This window comes from Sorex araneus, chromosome 5 (assembly GCF_027595985.1).
Source record: "Sorex araneus isolate mSorAra2 chromosome 5, mSorAra2.pri, whole genome shotgun sequence".
Taxonomy (NCBI): domain Eukaryota; kingdom Metazoa; phylum Chordata; class Mammalia; order Eulipotyphla; family Soricidae; genus Sorex; species Sorex araneus.
Window position 1 is genome coordinate 198,609,962 of NC_073306.1, and position 15,121 is coordinate 198,625,082.

General features: G+C 38.4%; 1 protein-coding gene across 2 annotated transcripts in view; it reads right to left on the bottom strand.

Moving 5' to 3' along the window:
• RCHY1 (ring finger and CHY zinc finger domain containing 1) overlaps positions 1 to 15,121 on the bottom strand; it is a 19,113-nt gene continuing 3,992 nt past the window's right edge. The window contains exons 2-10 of one of the 2 annotated variants that reach the window (XM_055138466.1): positions 13,074 to 13,193; positions 12,765 to 12,880; positions 10,281 to 10,359; positions 9,049 to 9,093; positions 8,904 to 8,962; positions 8,782 to 8,808; positions 7,677 to 7,797; positions 6,939 to 7,043; positions 1 to 4,689 (exon numbers count right to left, since the gene is read on the bottom strand). In XM_055138466.1, coding sequence (XP_054994441.1) covers positions 4,561 to 4,689; positions 6,939 to 7,043; positions 7,677 to 7,797; positions 8,782 to 8,808; positions 8,904 to 8,962; positions 9,049 to 9,093; positions 10,281 to 10,359; positions 12,765 to 12,880; positions 13,074 to 13,193 — 801 coding nt within the window. In that variant the 3' untranslated portion in view covers positions 1 to 4,560. The remainder of the gene's footprint in view (positions 4,690 to 6,938; positions 7,044 to 7,676; positions 7,798 to 8,781; positions 8,809 to 8,903; positions 8,963 to 9,048; positions 9,094 to 10,280; positions 10,360 to 12,764; positions 12,881 to 13,073; positions 13,194 to 15,121) is intronic. The other variant, XM_004617868.2, reaches the window with a different exon arrangement.

A 15,121-nucleotide genomic window follows, 5' to 3' on the forward strand; every position in this document is an offset into this window, starting at 1 on the left:
TATAGGAATGCCATTAGTTCTAGGCATTTATCATTTCAAATTAATTTATTTATGCTTATCAAGTGCAGACACTTAAAAACAGGATGTTATCTCCTTAGTAATCACATTTACTTCATTAACAAATGTTTTATAGAATAAACATGTACACAATATAAATTTTTGAAAATTTTTTAGGAAACAAGCCATTTAAAAATCTGATTCATAAACATACCACTTGAAATTTGAACTAAAACTAGTATCATACAGAGCTCCACAAACTTAAGACAACAGAAACTATAGGAGAAAAATATAAACAACTTTATACACTCTTCTTTAATAATAAAAGGAGTCAAAGAGCTTCCATGCACCAAGAAATTTATAAACATACTGAAGTAATTATTTTGGTTTGGGGTTCACACCCAGCAGTGCGGAGAGGTGGTGTCTCGGCTAGAGCCACAGGCAAGGCAAATGTCTTAGCTCTGTACTCTCTCCCGCCGTGGAATGATTTTTTAAATATTTTGCTTTTAATGTTTAATGTCATAGATTAAATTCTATGACAGGGTAACCTGACTTCTTTTAGCGAGCAATTATGTTGTGCCCAATTCAGAGAAAGACAATTCTAACCACACCTAAGGCCAGACTAAACACAACATTCCTGTAAGTTCAGGGGGGGAAATCTCATAATAGGAAAGGAAAAACATGAAATTATCTGTAAAAATGTAAATAGCAATCATCACTGGAAGATGAGATTGTGGGTTTTTTTTTTAATCTACTTTTCTTATATCCTCAGAAATGATAAAGGTTATTTTTGAAGACAGAAAAACCTAAACAAAACATAATAGTACCAATTGTCACTGTACCTGCTGATGGGCAATAAGATAATGCATACCTGAGAACTAAACCCTGTGAGCAATTTTATCCTACATATACATAACTATGAAAAAAGTTTAAGTTTAAATTAGTAAGAGAGGAACAGTAATGAAAATAAAAATGAACTATACAACTACTAAATTTGTATGTACGTGGTCTCTCAAAATCTTATTCTACTGTACTCAACCTTCTGGAATGTAATGAAATGTTTGCACGATAAGACAAAGTAACAATGGTATTGTGATATGCATAACCTTCTACAGAGTGGATTCAATGGAGAGAGGGATGATTCAACCTATGGGCAGGATAGAACAAGCTACAAAGGATTTCATTGTACTAGTCAAAATGGCACACAAAAATTCTGGAATTTTCTCACTTATTAGTTTCAGGTTTGGGTTGGCTGTTGGTAATCAAGACTGTGTAGAACCACAGGCAAAGAGAGATCATTCTACCCATTTTAACTGCCACATACTAAATGCTAAGAGACTTCTGATTGTGGATGAGAACTGATGATGAATTTTAAGCACTGCACAGTCATGTAGAGAAACCCTTAAAATCCCTGGGTAGAAACCCTGAAGAAACTTTAAATTTTCTAAAAACCTCTTCCAGCACGTAATAAGTAAATTAATATATACTAATTCTATATTATTTTGGACAAATTTGAAGTTGAACATACAAATTTTAAAGATTTTACAATTGTAAAAACGGAAGGTCTAGCAAGTCCTATGCTCCTCCACAGATGAGTTGGCTACTAAGTCACGGATCCACCGGAGTTCGGAGTTACTGATGAGACTGGACCAGCAACTACAACCTTTACACAGTCTGAATATAAGCCCAGAAAGTTAGATTTTGCCTTGTTTGTAGTCCAGTACAGTACTCCTTGTACTGGACTCAAGCTTTTAAGTACTGAGGTATCCACTTCAAAGAAGGCTTGAGTCAGTCAAAATAAAAGAGGCCAGGGACCGTCCCACATGAGAATCCTTTGTTCTGGAGACCTAAGCTGATTTTGATAACTATTTGGACCACTTGTTTTTCATCTTCAGAAACTTTAAATTCTACTCGACGTTTAGAATTCACCAAGGAGCCTAGGACAGCCTAGCCCACTCACACCTCCAACCCCAGTAAAATAGAACTGCAGGCCTTGTGTATGCTATGATTTCACTGTTACGGCCCAGGGTGTGCTATGCAATTTGCAGATCCTCTAAGTAATAAAACTTTTACTTTTTACAGAGCTTTCCATGTTTATTTTACGTTTACAATGACGAAGGGCATACTGTCATGTCATCACAATAAACACACAGGAACCAGTCCAGTTATAGCAGTGATTTGAAAGGGGCGAACACAGGAGGCAAACTCACTATAGCCCAACTGAATATGCTCAAGATCTCTGGTCAACAACAATACAATCAACAGGCTGAGACTGGAATGACTTACTTGGCCCTGTTATCAAATCTCTGAATCTTAGTGCCTTCATTTATAAAACAAAGACAATACCTACTCCAGAGAACCATTACAATGAGTAGTGCTAATAAATGTGGTGGTGTACAATGCTCTGAAAACACAGAGGTTTACTACCACCACATATACTGAGCCCTACTCGAAGATTCACCGCTTCTGATTAAAATCAGAGTGTGCTCAACAGTCCATGAGTATGTTTTGCATACAGGACACCTGAGTCTGATCTCTGGCACCACATGGGTCCCCTGACACCACCAGGAGCAACCCCCAAGCAGAATCAGAAGCAGCCTTTGAGCACTGCCAGGTGTGCTCTAAAAAAATAAATTAATGAATTAAAATTCTTAAAAAATTAAAATTTAAGGGGCTGGAGTGATAGCATAGCGGGTAGGGCGTTTGTCTTGCACGCGCTGACCCGGGTTTGATTCCCAGCATCCCATATGGTGCCCTGAGCACCGCCAGGAGTAATCCTGAGTGCAGAGCCAGGAATGACCCCTGTGCATAGCCGGGTGTGACCCAAAAAGAAAAAAAAATTAAAATTAAAGATAAGCTGACTAGGGGCAGGAGTATGACTTAGTTTCTCAAGATAGCAGAAATTATTTTCTTACAACTAGTTATTCGTTATCTGTATAGTACCTGGTATGAATGACAAGACATCACCTTCCTTCGCCAAACTAAGATCAGCAGCATTGCTGTGCCCAAGCCAGGAAAACAGACACAGGGAGGAAGGAAAGAACAGAGCAGGAAGATAGGCAGGCAGATATAATCAAAGTCTGGGGCGAGGGATGTGGCTCATGAATGAGCCCCTGGGACTGACCGCTAAGCATGCGCATTGCATCCAGGGGAACTGGGTTGATCCCTGAGCACCGCCGGTAATGAACACAAGCACAGAACCCAGAAGTAACCCACAAACACTGCCAGGTGTGGCCCTAAAACAACAACACCCAGAATTTAAAGAGTAGCTGCTCATTAAATACCTGACTGAGTTAGTCTTTGGAGAAATAATTTTAGGCAACTTTAAATTATTTTCAGTGCTGATGGTTTTACTTAAGGCTTATGAAGTTCTATTATTATACATTTTTCCAACCACTCTTATAAAAAGAAAACCTCAAAAGGAAAAGAAATTTTCTCACAAGACTGGGTCTACTGTCCCTAATGGGCCAAACTAAGTAACCTTGGGGGAGAAGTTCTATAAAACACTGTTGCAATATAATTTTATTAGCAGTTATTACATCAGAATTCACATTTATAGGATCCAAAGGAATGTTTTTAGAAAACCCAAAGATATTATATGCAGACTTTAAGGATAAGACATATTTTCATTACAGCACAGTCCTTAAAAAAAATCAAGAATATTAAAAATTTGGGGCCCTGGGGGCTGGAGAGATAGCACAGCAGGTAGGGCATTTGCCTTGCATGCAGCCAACCTGGGTTCAATTCCCAGCATCCCATACGGTACCCCAAGCATCGCCAGGAGTAATTCCTGAGTGCAGAGCCAGGAGTAACCCCTGTGCATCGCCGGGTGTGACCCAAAAAGAAAAAAAAAAAAAAATTGGGGGCCAGGGCAATTGTACAGTGGGTAGGGTGCTTGCCTTACACATAGATAACCTGGGTTTAATCTGTGCATCACATTTGGTGTCCCGTGTCCCACCAGGAATGATTCCGGAGCACAGAGCCAGAAGTAAGCCCAGAGCACTGTCAGGCATGGTTCCATAAACCCCACAAAAGAGAGAATTCAACGTAGTTCTATGAAGAACCAGAAATGAATTCTGAGAACATAGTGTCACTTAGAGCAAGGTTCCATAAAAGTATAATATAGTAATAGTACAGAGGGTAAGGTACTTGTCTTGCATGCGGCCAATATGAGTTTACTCCCTGGTAATCCCTATGGTCCCCGCAATCCCACTAGGAGTGATCCTGAGTGCAGGTACAGGAGTAAGTCCTAACTATCACTCACTGGGTGTGACCCCAAAACAAAAAAAGTATAATACACATCTATAGATATGAATTTCAGCACAAAACGTTATTGGCTTCAAATAACTGACACTTAAGAAATTTTCAATCAAAACACAAGTGCAGAGGTTATCATTCAAGACAGAGCTATGATAATCCTACAGAGTTCTGATAATATGATTTTATGCTGTGAAACTATTACAAAAACACATCAATTATAATGCATAGATTCTGACACATTATGAGAACAGAGTAATAAAGACAGGAAAAATGTTGTTTTCCAGTGCGGTAAGTATAGGCTGGTCACTGTTGATCTAGTGAAATTCTACATCCTCCAGTTTGAGCAGTATTGTAGGATTCACAAATGTTACATTTCATGCCTAATATATGAAACTGAACTGTTGATCTTTCATTGCAATCATTGCAGAGAATCTGAAAAGAGATGAAGAAAAATCATTAAGATGAAAAATATTAAGCATTAAAAATACAAAATCGTATGGCCTGCTGAAAATAACTCATTAAGACGACATAAAGACACAAAAACATATGTAAACATATGTATTTTCAGTAAGTAGAAATACACTGATTCTGAAGACTTCAAGATCGTTTGATAGCTTTTATTTATTTATGTTTGTTTTTGAGCCATAGCCAGTGGCACTCAGGGTTGACTCCTAGAAGGCTTGGGGGACCATATGGGCTGCCAAAAATTGAACCTGGCTGAATGCATACAAAGCAAGCTTCCTACCTGCCAAAGTATCACTCTGGCCCCAAAACTGCTTTTATTTAGAAAATGAAAATGTGGATTTGAGTTATTTTACAATAGCTTCCAAAGTGTATAAAAAATAGCACTGTAGCACTGTCGTTGTTTTCCCATTGTTCATCAATTTGCTCGAGCGGGCACCAGTAACATCTCCATTGTGAGACTTGTTGTTACTGTTTTTGACATATTGAATACGCCATGGGTAGCTCGCCAGGCTCTGCAGTGTGGGCGGGATACTCTCGGTAGCTTGCCGGGCTCTCCGAGAGGGATGGAGGAATTGAACTCCAGTCAGCCTCGTGCAAGTCAAATGCCCTACCCGCTGTGCTATCACTCCTTGCAAAAAGTAGTTAACAGACACAGACCAATAACTATGCCTTACAATTCAAAAGATCATGTATTTTAAATTGTTTTTAAAAAGCTTTTAAGATATAACCTGTGACATAGCTTGTCCATTAAAAATGTCCGGTTCTTTATAGTATATTCTTGGGGCTATATAAAATGTTACCACCATCAATTTTAGACCATTTTTACCACCCCGAAAGAAACCCTATACCCATTAGTCATTTCCTAATATCCTAGCTATAATTAGGCAACTTACTTTGTGTGTTTAGCATATATTCTTATTAGAATTTACCAAGTTTCATTCAGAACTAACTTGGAGTTTTCTTCTTGTTATGGTGTGACTGTTCTCAATCTAATGCCTGCTTTCTCTCACCAAGTTATCAATTACTCTATTTTCAAGTTATTACTCCTTTTTCATTTTTAAGAGTTCTAGAAGAGAGTAATTCTTCTGTGGCATCTTAATGTCATTACTGAATAAGCTAAAGCTTACTGAATTATGTCTCATTGAGATAAACTAAAGCTTCATATTCAGTCTCAGGAACTACCTTTTTCTTCAGTTTTATTTGAATTTATTGTATTTCATGAGTTCTTTCCAAAAACTTGAGTCAACATAATTTTACAATACTGTTAATGACGGGATGTTTATTATAGCATCCCCTCCACCAGAGTGTCTGCTTCCCTTCACCACTGTTACAGGGTCTTTTCCGGCCAGTCCCTCTATGCTACCCCTGGGAACTCTGTAGACCAGTTTAGGAACTAATCTTTCAGACTTTAATGCATTCTTGAGGCAAGAGGATTCAGAAATTTATACACCAAAGATAACCAGAAACATGTTTTGCCTGTATAAAGTAATTGTATTCACATCACATGAGGCAGACACCCAAGGAAAGTAGATACAAGGGCCACGAGAATTGCCCCATAGCTGGAAGCCTGTTTCATGAGCAGACACTCTGGTGGAGGGGAGAAGGCAGACGGAATAGAGAAGGGATCACTAAGAAAATGACAGCTGGAGGAACCAGCTGGGATGGGAGATGTGTGCCGAAAGTAGATAATGGACAAACATCATGACCTCTCAGTGTCTGTGTTGCAAGCCATAGAGCCCAAAAGTAGAGAGAGTATGGGGAATATTGTCTGCCATGGAGGCAGGGGGAGGGTGGGAAAGGGGGGGTATACCCGGGATATTGGTGGTGGGGAATGTGCACTGGTGGAGGGATGGGTATTTGATCATTGTGAGATTGTAACCCAAACATGAAAGCTTGTAACTATCTCACGGTGATTCAATAAAATTAAAAAAAAAAAAATTGAAAGAAAAAAAAAGTAGTTGTATTCTATTTAGGTGATTGTCCAAGTGTCAGTGAATAATAACAAAATGCACATATAACACACCACAGCCTCTAGTAAACTGACATAATAATGATCAGACAGCATTAGTAAGATATTTTAATTAGTAACAATATCCAAAAATTATTAAAAAATCTGTAGTAAAATTATAAGTGCATAAAAAGCCTTAAACACAAAAAATTAATCTTCAAAAATCGATAGCTCAGCGGGTAGGGCATTTGCCTTGCATGCAGCTGACCTGGGTTCGGTTCCTCCGTCCCTCTCGGGGAGCCTGGCAAGCTACCAAGAGTATCTCACCCGCATAGCAGAGTCTAGCAAGCTCCCCATGGCGTATTCGATATGCCTAAAACAATAACAACAAGTCTCACAGTGGAAATTTACTGGTGCCGGCTTGAGCAAATCGATGAGCAACAAGATGACAGTGACAGTGACAAAAATCAGCTAGCATGTTCAATGTCTACATTTTTTTTCTTGGCTTTCGGGCCATACCTGACAACAATCAGGGGTTACCCCTGCTCTGCACTTAGGAATTCCCCCTGGTCAGTGGGCCATTCCTTGGCATCCCATGCCAGTAGCCAAGTGCAAGGCAAGTGGCCAGCACTCTCTGGCCACAACATTTTAAATTAAAACAAAACAATTAAACAAAACAAGTAAAGTAAGACAACAGGCAAATAATTCACCTCTAGTTGGTTATTGACTGGACTGGCTCTGGCAAATGAAGGTAATTCAGAATAGTTCCGGCCTGCCATCTAGTGTTGGAAAACCTGCACAAAAGTACTTCTTAAGACTTTCCCTTTTTTTTTGGGGGGGGGGGAGGTTTCAGTTCACTATAACTAAAATTTAGAGATCACTTTAACCTTCCCAATATCATTACCGTCACTTCAGCCAAAGCAGTATTTTTAAGATTTCATCAAAAGGATGAAATTAACAGTATCAAAAAGAAAGCTGCAAAGGTTTAAGCAGTGATGATACTCACGTCCACAGTCATGTTCTGATATTCTGAAGGCATCGGAGTCTGTGCTACCTCATCATCCAGTTGTCTCCAGTACCTAGACATATCTAAAGCAGAGTGCATACATAACGGACATCTGTAGCCTCTGGAAGAGATTTTTAAAAAAAGGTTAAGGTTGTTTTCCAACCCTTAAACTGAGTTATACAAGATGCATGCCAACTGGTAAATAAACCACCAAATTTTCCTTCTGAACACTGAAAAACTTCAACTCTGAATCATTAGAATACCTGCACATCAATTGGTCAGACACAATACACTTGTGGAGACTAATCGAACTATTCCTATCTCATTTTAACATCCTTCCCTCCCAATCAAGTCTCAGCTTTACTATTTATTTTAATGTTTCTTTTAGTCACCATAAAATTACAAAGTTACTCATAATTGGGCTTCAGACAACAATGTTTCGACATTGATTCACCACTGTCCAGTCAAGTCTCAGTTTCAGATAACCGAATCTCCTTAGCTTTCTCTGAAAGTCATCATACTGTAGCACTGTAGCACTGTCATCCCATTGTTCATCAATTTGTTCCAGCTGACACGGGTAATGTCTCCATTGTGAGACTTGTTACTGTTTTTGGCATATCCAATAGGCCACTAAACAAATGTAATTACTTAGGAGTGTGAGTAACTCAGCAGAAACTCTGCTCTAAAGTAAGCATGACCAAAAATTAAACACAGGATCAATCTCAGGTTATGGGAAGAGACAGAGCTTCAGAAACCTGGAGATAAAGTTCCTAAACACCTTAAGATGCTTCACCGACTACTCAAGATAAATATCCGCCGTGCTGTAACACCAGTAACAGCTCTTTGCCTGCCTCTCCACCCCCCCCCCCGGCCAAAAAAAATCTTACAAGTAGATTTTTTTGGGGGAAAAAGGGAGAGACTACAGCCGTGCTCTGGGCTTACACCTGGGTCTGTGCTCAGGAATTACTCTTGGGGGCTTGGGAGGCCACTGGAATGCGCAGAATTGAACCCGTTCAGGCTGCATGCAAGGCAAGCATTCTACCCACCCTATTACCACTCTGGAACCCTCAATTACAAGTTTTTAAAATCCCATCCAAATACTCACTCTTTCAACATTTCTTCATAACACGTTCTGGGGAAAAAAAAAAAACACATTATTTTTAGTACAGCAAAACTACTCTCCAATATTTTAAAACATTTTTGAGAGAAAAAAATCAATTACTTTACCTATGTAAAAGATGCCCACATGGCAAAACATGAGCAACAACACGGGATGTATGAATGTCCTGTCAAGAAAACATTACTGTTTAGATGAAGACAATATAATTCAAGTGCAGAGGTTTCCAGAAAAAGATAGAGGTTTTAAGCTTACCTCCAAACAGATCGGGCAGTTCTGTCGGGAGACATTTTCAATACACTGTTTTAAATAAAAAGTCATATTATCAAAAGTGAAAACAGCTGAAAATATCAGATATAACAATATTACTAATAATAAAAAGCTTAAAATGAAGAAAACAGCAAAACCAATCACTAAATATAACTATTTCAGGTTTTTCACATTACCTGAAACAATAAGTTGTTCAATACATCTTAATCATACAAAGCATTTTCAATTTACAGATAAGCAAATTCAGTGATTCAAGATTTACCAAAGATGCAAAGAAAACGGATGCTTGAATACCTTCTCTGTCAGTGTTTTAGGTCATGGTTAAGTTACTTTAAAATATTGACATTCCGTATTGAGATGTTTCATTCTCACAACTCTATAAAATACAGATATAATTATTAAACCATTTCATAGATGAGGTTTATTTGAAACCTAGCGAAGAAAAATAACTTCAAAATTGGGGCTGGAGAGACAGTTGTCTTGCACACAGCCAATCTGGGTTTGACCCCTGGCATCCAGATGCTCCCCTGAGCACCGCCAAGAATGATCCTTGAGTACAAAGCTAGGAGTAAGTCATTAGCACCACTGGGTGTGGCCCAGAAAAACAAAACAAAACAAAACAAAAAAAACAGAAAAAAGACAAAAATATATAGTTTAAAAGACAATGCAGTAAGGGAATCCCTTGAAATAAATCTGAATTACAATCGCAGCTGCACCAATTACTAACCCTTAAGACCTTGGGCAAGGAGCTTGAGAGACAGTTCAACAAGCTGAGCACAAGCTTGGTATGCAAGACGCTGGGTTCAATCCCAGCATTGCATGGTCCCCCAAATACCACTGAGCACAGAGCCAGAGATCACATGTGAGACCACTAAGTAGGCCCCAAAGCCAAAAAAGGGAAGAAATAAAAAGGATAAAAAGGATAGTGGTAAGCTTTTACTTTTTAATTGTTGCTGTTTTGGGGCCACACCCAGCTATGCTCAGGGCTTACTCCTGGCTCTGCTCAGGAAGCACGTGGTTGTGTTTGGGGGGGGCTAATATGCAGTGTAGGAGGTCAGTGGGGTCTTATACACTATAGAGAAGAAAGGAAATTATAGGAATACTGAGGCATGCATTTTAGGACACCTATTACTTAAAACTGCTAAAATATGTCAGGATTTAAGCAGGTTTAAGAACATTATAATACTTCTAAGTTTATGCAAAATTAAATTATATACCTTGTGTTTCCCTTGAAGATTTATAGCTAGGCATAAGTTACATTTCAAACAGTGGAAAAAATCTTCCTTTGGACCAATCCTAAAAATACATAAAAGTCAACAATTAGACTGATTGCACCATAGTAATAATTTATTACATATAAACTTATATGCACTATAAAACTTTCAAACACACTCAAGAAAATAAATTCCCACCTCCCCAATATCATTCCCTAAACATATAAAAAGAATAGTATATACATTTCTAACCCCCTTTATACCTAAAAAATACACACATGCTTTGGGTTTTATTTTTCAAATTGATGGATTCTTTCCAAATCCTATTCTACAATATATTCTATAATTCTATTCTACAATATTTTTCTATAATACATCCTAAAGATTTTTCTATAGGTCTATATAGATCTTAATTCTCTTTCATTTGTACCATGTACTACACTGTACTGTAGTGTAGTACAGTACTCATGAAAACAGTACATGAGTGTACAGCGAGACATTTTCATTTTTTAACCTATACATTTTAATGAATCACAGTACAAAGCTGTTCACAACTGGGTTTCATCATAGAATGTACACTGTAGTACATGGTACAAATGCATCATAATCTAAAAAAATATTCCTTTATAATTTACCCTCTCTGTTAATAAAATAGTATAAAAAAATCCTTAGACATGATGATGAGTGTTTTGTTGGGGTGATTCCCAGTAGATCAAGGCCCCATATTACTGAGGGACACACATGTTGATCTTTATTTGGGATCACACCAAAATAGCACTCACGGCAACTCCCAGCTAACTGCTCAGGAGTCACTCTCAGCATTGCTCAGGGGACCATGTGGTGCCAGGAACCTACACTACTCCACATGTTCAATTATTACAAATAAAAGAGACTCACATCAGAGTTGTAGAAAAAAGTAACTATAATAGCAGTCTAGACATTGATGAAAAAATCGGTCAAAATCTAAAAAAAATTTTTTTAAAACACGAACGTAAGCTGGTAACTTTGAATAACTTATATACATGCAATAGATCAGAAAGGTGAAGACAAAAAAAAGCTGAGATCATAAACACACAAAATCAAGAAGCCCAACAAACCCAAAGCATAAGCAACATGAAGAAAACTAAACCACGGAACATCATACTCAAATTGCTCAAAGCCAAGTAAAGGAAAAGATACAGAAGAACAAAAGAATACAGATTTCTCACTGAAAACAGTACATGAGTGTACAGCAAGACATTTTCATTTTTTAATGTTTTTTAACCTATACATTTTAATGAATCACAGTACAAAGCTGTTCATAACTGGGTTTCATCATAGAATGTTCCAACCTTGTACGAAACAACCCTTCACCAGTGTACATTTCCCACCACCAATGTTCCCAGTTTCCCTCCTGGACCAAACCCAGCCCACCTCTATGGCAGACATTTCTCCACTCTGGAGAAGCTCCTGTTCTGGTTTGGGGGGAGGGTTTTGATGCCACACCCAGCTGTACTCAGGGCTTACTCCCCACTCTACACTCAGGGATCATCTGGGGTATCAGGGAGCGAACCCAGGTGGGTCATATGTGAGGCAAGCACCTTACCTACCGTTCAATCACTCCAAACACTCATGTTCTCTTTTGAACATGTATTTCTCTTTCCCCTCACATCTTTCTAAGTAAATTTCTTTCAATAAAATATCTTCACTAAGAATACAAAAAAAGTAAATAAGGGCCAGAGCAATACTACAGGAGACAGGGCACTTGCCTTGCATACCTGACCCGGATTCTACCCCATTTGGCCTCCCATTTGGTCCCCCGAGCCTGACTATAAGTGAACCCTGAGCACAGAGCCAGGAGTAAGCCCTGAGCACTGCCAGGTGTGGGACCCCTCCCCAAAAGAAGCAAAATCTCTTCTCTCTCTTTCCCCTCCCTCCCTCGTTCCCTACCCCCCTCTCTCTATATATATAGATAATGTATATATATCTATATATAGGCTAGAATGTTTGAAGTGCCAACAGTAATAAAAATCTAGGCCAGAATACCTGATAACTTGATCCCTTTGCTGTGAAGATTTTGTTTGCTTGTTTAGGAATTTTAATTAAGCCACACCCGGCCGTTCTCAGGGTTTACTCTTGGCTCTGTGCTAGGGATCACTCCAGGAGGGGCTCAGGGGACCATATGGAGTGCGAGGGATGGAACCCTGGTCAGCCGCATTCAAGGCAAACGCCTTGCCCACAGTTATATCTCTCTGGTCTTTGCTTTTCAAAAAGCAAGTGTTTCACAGTAAGTCAATAAAAAAGAAAGAATGATGGGGGCCAGAAAGAAAGGTAGGGCGTATGTCTAGCAGGTGGCTACCAGTGTTCAATTCCCAGTATCCCATATGATCACCTGAGTACTTGAGTGACCTGAGTTTATACACGTAATTGTATTTCAATAAAACTGTTTTTTTAAAAATCCATTATTGTCCTGATACATTAGAAAAAAAGGTATTTTACATACAGTACCTACAAATTCCACATTTTTCACAATGATACTGCTTCTTGTCTTTGTCAAAGAGGTGGCATATACTACAATAATATTCTCCAAATAATGTGCTGCATTCTTCACAAGTCTGTTGGGCCTAAAATGACATATGTAATTAGAACTTGGAACAAATTTACAAAAATTACTATTTGAATATCCACAATTTGTTTAAAGTATATAGCTTTGCTTTTATAAGTTCGTAATCAAAGCAAAGATATTATTTACTCTAGAAGTTAAAAAGTTATCACAGTTGCAACATTCTCAGTTAGAAATGTATCATAAAATCTTACGTGCTGAATTTTTTCACAGTTTATGCACTGCACTTCCTTTACTTTAAAGCGATCTAGTTGATGATCCTCTTGGTTATCGTGACACAACCGGCAAGTATAAAGCTTTTCACAGCAAGGTGCCTAAACCCCAGGAAAGAAAAAGTTGTAAGAATCAAAAGAAGATAATTGTAAATGCAAAAAGAATTTTTTCCTTCCTCTCCTGGAATAGGCCAAAGACTAGAACCAATGGGATCAGTTGTTAAGCATCTCCTAAATATACTACCGCTCACTATTTCTGGCATGTTTCAATGATTTTCTTCAGCACTGTTATATCTGTCTGAAGTTTAACACAACCTCCTAGTTCTTAAAAACAAAGATTTACAATAGATGAAAATCCTGAGACTAAAAATCTAATACCACCACACACTTAACTCATTCCCAGTCTCACTGGCAACCAGGAAACTTCACAGATATCTTCAGACAATGTATCCCCAAAATAGTAAATAAAATAAAGATTATAGTTTAGCTCATTTGCACTATTCATCAATATTCCTGACAATTTAGGATGCAACAAATATAAGTCACACTTCTTGTTTTCATGATTAGCAAAGGCAAGTTGCCCACCCAAACTAATTCTCTCCTTCCTGGGCACATGATCACCAACCTATATGTAACAGTTCTCAGACATTCTGACTGTTAGTTTTTAAGTGATCATACCAAAGTTCATACCAACAGACCATGAATACAAAGCACGGCCACTCTTGGCTTAGATTATAAAATAATCTTCTCCAAGCTCCTTTAGCAGCAGATAAAACCTGAGCATGGCAACAAATTTGCTGATGGCTATAGGAGCTACAACATGGAGAAAAATACAAAGGAGAAATCCTGTCCTGGTGTAATACACCCCCCATCATGTAACCTAATTACTCATCTTGTAATTGGTAGAAGAGAAAAAACTTTTACTCTTATTTTTTTAAAAAATCATTGGATATGATTTACAAATTGATTATCATTTTAAAATTGTTCTAAATTTAACAACGGGAGGCACACCCAGCAACTTCAGGGGTTACTCCTGGCAGTGCTCGGGGACCAGATGTGATGCCAGTATCCAGTTGTAGTATCTCTGACCCCTAAATTTAACTGTATCACTGTCATCCGGTTGTTCATCGATTTACTCGAGCGGGCACCAGTAACGTCTCTACTCCTCTCAGCCCTGAGATTTTAGCAGCCTCTCCTTACTCGTCTTTCCCAACAATTGGAGGCTCTTCCAGGGTGAGGGGAATGAGACTTATCATTACTATTTTTGGCATATCGAAGACGCCCTGGGTAGCTTGCCAGGCTCTGCCCGTGTGGATGGGATACTCTCGGTAGCTTGCCGGGCTCTCCAAGATGTATGTATATACTGTCATCCCATTTTTTAAACAATTCTTAACCTACAGTACAGTCAGGTCTTTTTGTTAAAGTACCCAGCCTTACTCTAATGGATCAAAGTTTCCAAGTCAACAAGCTAACCCAGTATTTTCCATTGTACCATCATTATGCAGATTTATTTCTGAGGTCTTCCTTTGTCATGACTTAGCATAAATATAGTTCATTCCTTAAAGACTGTAATAGTCCACTCGTTTCCTTTCTCTCTAACACCCTACATCCCAGAGATATGCAAATCCACAATGGTAACTTCTAAATAATCTGAATTTTCAGTTCTTGATTTTCTCCCTTCCAGCGCCTTCGTCATCCAAGTTTCCTCAACTACATAGTCACCATCATACCGCAGAGGACTACTACTTACATATTTTGGCCTCACAATCCTTTCCAGTCTTAAACACTAAGAATTTCAAAGGGCTATTTTTCTTTTACCATTTTTATTGAGGTATCAAAATTTATAATACTGTTAATTAAACTTTTCGGCATTCATCATTCCAACACCACACCCACTACCAGACTTCTGCTTCCCTCCCCCAGTGTACAAACCAAAAAAGCTGAAGCTATATCCTAAACTAAAACTTACGTTTTTCTAATTACTTTCTTTTTTTAAAAAAAGTTAAAAGCCAATGTTAGTATAAATGCTT